Raw genomic sequence first — 7,057 nt, 5'->3', positions numbered from 1 at the left:
AAAAACAAAAAAAAACAAAAAAAACAACACACATAGTTAATCTCACACACACTGGCCAGTCGCAGTCGCAGGTCACGCCAGCGCGCACCACCGCACACGCACCACCGCACACGCACGCAGACGACGAAGAGTAAGGGAGTAAGCACCTCCACCACCGAACCAGTTGCCAGCACTGGACGCACCGCCACCTCCGCCGCCGCCGCCGCTAGCGCTCCAGCCCGTACTGGAGCTGGAGGTACTGCCGCCCCAGGCTCCTCCTCTGCCGCCTCCACCACCCCCGCCGCCGCCGCCAGCGTCACTGTCGCCCCAGCCATCGGCACCACCGCCGGCGCCAGCGCCCCAGCCCTTGCCGGCGCCCCCGCGGACCGCGCCGCTCTGCCTCCACGACGCCTTGCCGCCGTCGGCCCGTCCGCCGGCCTCGGCTCCGCTGGCGCCCGCAGGCGCAGGCAGCGCTGAGGCGATCCTGGGGCAGGTCACAGCAGAGCGGGTGGGCGATGGTGAGGTGGTGGTGTGGTGGTGTCGGCCTTTGGGTGGGTGGGTGAGTGAGTAAAGGGTGTACGCACCTGCGGGGCTCGGGGGGTTCAATGGAGATGAAGGTGGGCGGGTAGTGCCACAGGTGCATCAGCAGGTTGAACGTCTCATCCCGATGCACGAACGAGGAAAAGTGGTACTGCGTGCGACAGACGTAGACGGGCGTAAGGGCGAACCGCGGGTGTGATGATGTTCATCGAAGAAGAAGAAGAAGTTGTAGTTGTAGTAGAAGGAGGACATGTACGTTTTCGGTGGCGGTGGAGATGTCGATGGCGCTGCTCACAAGCCCGAGCGTCTTGGCGCTCTTGATCAGCGTGACCTTGCGAAACGATATTTTCTCCTGTTTTTGCCACCAACAAGGCCAAAGGCGAAGTAGCAAGAGAGGTGAGCAAAACGTGGGTACAACGGCGCAGCAAAAACGTGTACTTGAAAGCAATCCATAAATTAGAAAGAAGAGTACCGTGGTAGAGGTGATTGAGGAGGCCCAGCACATGTGATTCTCCGTCACGTAGAGACGTCCCTTTGCCGCACCCCACAGGCAAAAGTAATCTGCGCAATGTAGAGAGATTGTTGCAAATGATTATTAGCTGTTAATTCACCAAATAATTTAAATTAAATAAAGAAGCATCACATGTTCGGGAGGAGCGTGTACCCTGAATGACGTCTTCCGTGTCGGGCAGGTTGAACTCGCGCCGCACGTAATCGGTCTTCTCCTGCAACTTCTGGAACTTCCTTTCATCATATTCGCCCGCTTCTGACTGTTCGATAGAAGGAAGGCAAAATGAGCTCACACGAAAGGTAGCACAGCCAAGCCGCGAGATGCATACCATTCTGTGATGCGTTACACCTCCCGATGGCCCTTAACCGGAAATGGAATCGACAACAAATTCAATTCACTCTCTTTTGCCTCGCGAGATCGCGAACGCGTCTTCTCTGGGGCGCCCTGAACACAATTTTCGGTTTTCCGTTCTTGCGGTACTCTTTGATTTCGTCTAGATCTGAATTCTGGTTCGCCAGAAAAAAGAAGAGGAATGAAAAGAAAATGATCATTTTCAGGGCAAACTGGTTTTGGTGCGACGGTTCAGAAGACAAGACGAAGAGAGATCGGTGATGAAGACGAACAAGAGTGCTCGCGGGCCGCAAGGAGGTGAGGGGCAAGTGAAGTGTCATGCAGTCCTATATTTTGTGCTGTTGCTTGCGCTGTGCGCCACGGCGGCCTCAGGAGAAGATGTGTCAGCTTCACCAACAGCATCATCAGCTTCGGCAGTACCGTCCTCGCTCCCGACAGCTGCCATGTCACCTTCACCCTCATCTACATCACCCTCACCCTCATCTTCGCCTTCATCATCCTCCTATTTATATCCTTCGGCGGTCGCACCGTCAGCTGCACCCGCCTCGGCCTCTCCCAATCACACTCACACTCACACTCCACCCCCGGCCTCAACCACCCACTCTCCCTCTCCCTCGCCTCTTCCCTCCGCCTCCGCCTCGTCCACCCACGCCGCCTCCCACTCGCCCGCAGCCTCTCGCTCACCGACCGCCTCGGCTTCGGCTTCGGCTTCGGCCTGGCCATTGGCCTCGCCCTCGACGGCTGCGGTCTCTCTCGCACCGCTGCCGCCAGCGCCCAGCAACGAGCAGAGCGGGCCGCGGCTGGTGGTGGTGCTGGGCCTGGTCGGCGGCGGGGGCGTGCTGGTGCTGCTCGTGGTCGCGCTGGTGGCCTGGATCTACCACCGCCGGGCTATGCTCGAGGGGGCCAACATGAGCACCGTCTACTCGAGGATGTTCGAGACTACCGACAGCTCGGTGCCTCTGCTCTCCCGCGACGAGGCCGACGAAGACGATGCCCACATCAACCCGTAGAGCACCGGGGGAAACGAGAAGCTTGAACGCGGGCAGAGAGTGTGGAACTTGCAATTATCAGTAATTAATTACAATGCGGCAAAAAAGGGATGGAGGATGGGGAGAGGGCGGCTGGCAGAGCAGCAGAGGGGAGGGGGAGGCGAATTACTGCTCTCTGGCCTTGGCCGCGTCTGTGGTGACTCGCTTGACGGCCTTGCCCGCCTTCCACTTCTTGTAGTCGGCGTCGGTGCCACAGATCCTGCGGTGGTGGCAGAGGTCAGCGCAGTGAGAGGCGGGCAGAAGAAGAGAGGACAGCGGTACCAATCCCAGAGCCCAAAGAACGAGCCATAGCAGCCCTTGTTCTGCGAGTGGTGGTAGTCGTGCTGGTCGGCCACGCCGAACAGCGAGAACGGCGACAGAGGGAACGGCAACGCGTAGCCAGAGTGCGCATCGACTGCGGGAACGATGATGTGAGACATGAGAGACGACATGGCGTGGTAAGGAGCGGTGATGGGAGGTTACCAGTCTCCCATAGACGCAGAAGGAGCCACAGGTAGAGAGTGAAGATGTGCGAGCCCATGATGAGCGGCCCAGCGATGAAGGCCACCTGGGTGAGGAAGTCTTCCGCTGGGTGGGCGTACTCAGACGCGATCCCCACGGGCGTGTAGAACTGGTGGTCTGTGAGAGCAAAGAGAAGGGGCGGGTCAGCAGGCCCAGCGGAAGCAGGGACAGGATGACGTACGCTGCTTGTGGATGCGCTTGTAGAGGAAGGGCTGGTGCAGTAGTCGATGCGTCCAGTAGAAGATGGTGTCTTGCACCAGGATGTGCACGAGCAGATGAACCATCACCTGATGAGGCGGAAGTGGTGTGGTAAGCAGAGAGAGAGAGAGAAGAAGAAGAGTAGAGAGGAACGCGGGTGCCAACCTCGGTGATGGAGGGCAGCTCGGGGGTTGCGTGTACTCCACATCGCTCCGCCAGAGGCCACAAAAGATACAAGACGAAGGGCGCCAGGGCATGCTTGATCGACACGTCCTGCAGGATGCTGCTAAGTCACATGCTTCTTCACCCGCATCTCAAAATGGAACAAGAAATGGAACGCAAATCTGTCTAATCGATTGCAAAAGGAATCAGGGAACGAGCAGCTGTGCACACGTACCACGAGTCCTTTGCGGATGAGCTCCTCAGTTGGGTATTTGAGCGGTTGAATCTTGTAGCGAGCCAGAATTTGGTATCGATGCATGAAGTAGAGGCCTACATTGAATGCAACGAAGGTGACGGTGTGCAGGGCCGCCCCCGCCATCCACAACGTTCGCTCCGAATAGTTCTCTACCAAATCACGCCACATTGCTGCGATCGCTGCCATCCTGTCGATTATTCCTTTCAATTAATTCGAATGATGAAGGATCACTTTTTCCTGTCAGATCCAACGAAGTCGCAGGAGCAAAAGTCGGTTGGGCGTTGTTGTACCTCGGGTGTATTTGTAGCAGTAGATGTCGCACACGAGAGGGAAGGGAGTAGTTGTGCCCCTTTGCTGTGTTACAGTCCCCAAACACTCAAAGGGGGCAAAAAAAGTCATATTTGGTCAACATAGGTGAGAGTAAGAACAACCAGTGCCTACTGTTTTCTGCTCAGCAACAATCAAATTTATTGAAGATGCTGGAGGATGAGGAGAAAACAAAGAAGAGGGTGCAAGGTGAAGAGAAGCAACAGTTGTTGGAGGTGTTAGCAAACTACTCCATCTCAGTCTCTGGGCATCCACTATCCCAAGATTTGATCAACATCATCTTGTGACTTTGGGCCCATGCATCTTTGCTGGGGGTGAACAACACCAGGGAAGTGGTGTGCAAGTGGGTAGGAATAAGTTGGAGGAAGATGCAAGAACTGATTACTGAGGTTTATGTGGAGAAGGAGATGCTGGAGAAGAAGAAGAAACAATGGAAGTGGCTCAAGGGTCCAAAGATTGAGCATGAGACATTAAAGGAAGCAGCACAGCAGATTTGAGATTGGAATAGAGCAGGAAGTCTGGCTTTGATGGCTCGCCTAGTGTGGTGGTTGAAGGAGGAGAAAGGAGTTGAAGTCAACAAAGAGTGTCTGTGCCACTACATTTGCAAGATGGGATTTGAATGGGGTGAAGTGAAGAAGAAAGGAGAGTTGTTTGAGAGCAAGAGAGTACAGGCTTGGCGGTGAGTGTACATTGACCAGAGAGTGATGGAGAGGGCAGAAGGACATCAGCGGCCTACCTACTTCCTTGATGAAACCTACATCCATCAGAACCATGTGCCAAACTACACCTGGTTCCTCTGACTGGAAGGGAATGCAGTTGGCACACCAGCAGGGAAGGGTCAGTGACTCATACTTCTGCACGCTGGAGGAGAGAAAGGATGGATACCAGGAGCACAGCAGATGTGGGTTGTGAAGAAGTCAAAGTCAAAGACCACTGATTACCATGAGAATGTTGATCACTTGATTTTTGTGAAATGGTTTGAGGAGAAGGTCTGCTGTGCCATTCCCAAGCCATCAACCTTTGTAATGGATAATGCTGGCTACCACAAGGTCAAGATGGTGAGTGTCGCAGAGAAAGAGATCTTCGAGGGGCGAACCTTCAGTAATCTTCAGAAATCCCAACTCCAACGCTACCTCTCGCACCACCAAATCGAATGGGAAGCAGGATGGACACGAGAGAAACTCTACCACACTGCAAAAGAGGCCCACGAGGCATCACCTCCAGCCATCTACGAAATAGCACGCCGTTATGGACACAACATCATCTTCCTCCCCCCCTACCATTCCGACTTCAACCCGATCTAAAACATGTGGGGAATCGTGAAGGGCTATGTAGCACGAAACCGACGGCAATTTGCGATGGGGGAGATCGAACGATTGACAAAGGAAGGTGTGGAGCACGTCACTCCAGAGATGTGGAAGAAAGCGATCGCCAAGGTAGAAAAGATGGAAGATGAACTGTTTGTAAATGATATATATGATGAAATCAATTAAGAACCTTTTCACTTGCAATCTTCAGCGCCCCGATCCTGCGCCCTCGCTCGGGTGTCTTACTGGCGTTGGTGTGAACGGGGCAGGCAAGACGAAAAAAATGCCGGAGTTGGGAAGGGCTTTTGCCCCCTTTGACTTTCCGACGACTGTAGTTCGAAACTATTTTGTTCCGTGCGCCAGGTGCCAATGGGATCAAACTGGGAATGTCCGCCAACCAATCGCCCAATTCACGGTTGTTGTCGACCATTGACCGACCACCTTTTGAGCCCCCCCCCCAATCCACCCATTCATTCGGGACGTTATTGTTCGTGCAACAACCACCATCTCTGGTCTCTACACACGATCATTATCATCATCATCATGTTCTACAAGAAGAGGAAGGAGGAAGGAAAGGCCTAGGAAGATTCGGTGGTGGCGGGCTCGCTCGTGGTGGCCTTGGTCATGATGTAGATGAAGTAGTGGAAGAACTCGCCTGCGCGCATCACAAACGCACGCAAGGAGGTGAGGTTTGGGGTCACTTCACACATCACCAGCGCGTGCGCACACGCTCGGGTGCTTGTGTGGCGTACCGACGGTGCGCGTCTGGAGCTCCCAATTGTACTCAGGCTTGACCAGTACTCGCTTGCGGAAGTGGGGCTGCCCGAATGTGATCTGAATGTACTTGCCGCCCGGCTTCAATATCCTGTGCCATCGAAAAAGACACGGCAGCGACACATGACGTTGTTGAGAGGCAATGACAACGACGATGATGGCGATGATGATGATGAGAAAGATAATAGGCAACCATAGCAGGTTCGACAGGTACCTGGCGACTTCGGCGCACATGAGGTGGCAGCGCTCAGCGATCTTGGGGTCGAGTTCCCACGAGTCGCCCTTCTCGCACTGAAGCACCGCACACAAGGAACGCAAGGTGAGCTGCACTGCACTGGGCAAGCAAGGCGGAGACTGTATGACATACCATGATGGCATCCATGGTGCCTGATCGATACGTGCGGCGTACGGAGGGTGTGAGAATTGTTTTCAGAACAAGGAAGCGGCGAGTGATTGATGGGATGGAGCGGCACCTTTGTCGATGGCCACGTCGAAGGAGGCATCGGGGAGCTCCTTCATGTCCATGACGTCCATCACCAGCCAGTCCATATCGGGAGCCGTCTCCTTGTACTTTTGCTTCATGTTCTCGATCACAATCTCCGAGAAGTCGTTGTTGACGATGTTCTGCACATGGCGGCCATGAGCACAAGCGGCGCTCATCCAACGAACCAACTACTCGCATGCACCTACCTTGTAGCCATCGTTGTACATGTCCTCGCTCAGCTCTGGTGGGTTGGAGTGAAGCTGTTGTCAGCACCAAGAGTCAAGAAAGAGATGACAGGAGGGAAGCGCAGTAACTGGAATTGCCGCAGCCGAGCATGAGTATGCGCTGCGTGGGCAGCACCTGATCGACCAGGGCCGGCTTCAGGTCCTCCCAGCCCTTGAACCAGTCGTACAGGTCGCTCGGCTCCCTGAAATGATTTGAATTATTATTATCATTATTATAATTAACATTGTAGTACTCTTATTGTTATAAATCCGTAAGAGGTATAAATCAAATAAACAACAATTAATCAAAATAGAGTTCTTTGGGTTGCAATCGCAGGAATTAGAATTTCAAATGATAATCGCGAGATTGAATTTAATTGAATGGAAACGCACT

At 54.1% G+C, this 7,057-nt stretch overlaps 4 protein-coding genes across 4 annotated transcripts; 1 reads left to right on the top strand and 3 right to left on the bottom strand.

Annotated features, from left to right (window-relative positions):
* Window positions 1–72: 72 nt before the first annotated feature.
* ACA1_129370 (GRAM domain containing protein) lies at window positions 73–1,361 on the bottom strand (the record flags this gene model as incomplete). The annotated part of the gene is made up of 6 exons (XM_004336787.1): window positions 73–463; window positions 564–670; window positions 776–871; window positions 992–1,080; window positions 1,184–1,289; window positions 1,323–1,361. 6 exons carry the CDS (start codon window positions 1,359–1,361, stop codon window positions 73–75), a joined length of 828 nt encoding a protein of 275 aa, XP_004336835.1.
* A 398-nt stretch (window positions 1,362–1,759) lies between these two features.
* Window positions 1,760–2,391, top strand: ACA1_129360 (uncharacterized protein; the record flags this gene model as incomplete). Its single annotated transcript, XM_004336786.1, has 3 exons — window positions 1,760–1,797; window positions 2,054–2,127; window positions 2,153–2,391. The coding sequence occupies 3 exons, from the start codon at window positions 1,760–1,762 to the stop codon at window positions 2,389–2,391; spliced, it is 351 nt and encodes a 116-aa protein (XP_004336834.1).
* A 144-nt stretch (window positions 2,392–2,535) lies between these two features.
* On the bottom strand, window positions 2,536–3,715 carry ACA1_129350 (4alpha-methyl-sterol C4-methyl-oxidase; the record flags this gene model as incomplete). Its single annotated transcript, XM_004336785.1, has 6 exons — window positions 2,536–2,629; window positions 2,692–2,824; window positions 2,893–3,048; window positions 3,113–3,218; window positions 3,283–3,402; window positions 3,527–3,715. 6 exons carry the CDS (start codon window positions 3,713–3,715, stop codon window positions 2,536–2,538), a joined length of 798 nt encoding a protein of 265 aa, XP_004336833.1.
* Window positions 3,716–5,759: 2,044 nt separating this feature from the next.
* Window positions 5,760–6,865, bottom strand: ACA1_129340 (endothelin converting enzyme 2, putative; the record flags this gene model as incomplete). The annotated part of the gene is made up of 7 exons (XM_004336784.1): window positions 5,760–5,836; window positions 5,934–6,046; window positions 6,170–6,246; window positions 6,323–6,342; window positions 6,429–6,579; window positions 6,646–6,699; window positions 6,800–6,865. Coding segments are annotated over 7 exons (558 nt in total), but the record flags the coding sequence as incomplete, so codon positions are not given.
* Between the last annotated feature and the right edge of the window lie 192 nt (window positions 6,866–7,057).

Source organism: Acanthamoeba castellanii (assembly GCF_000313135.1).
Source record: "Acanthamoeba castellanii str. Neff unplaced genomic scaffold scf7180000084698, whole genome shotgun sequence".
Lineage (NCBI taxonomy): Eukaryota > Discosea > Longamoebia > Acanthamoebidae > Acanthamoeba > Acanthamoeba castellanii.
This window is presented reverse-complemented; position numbering and strand designations above follow the sequence as displayed.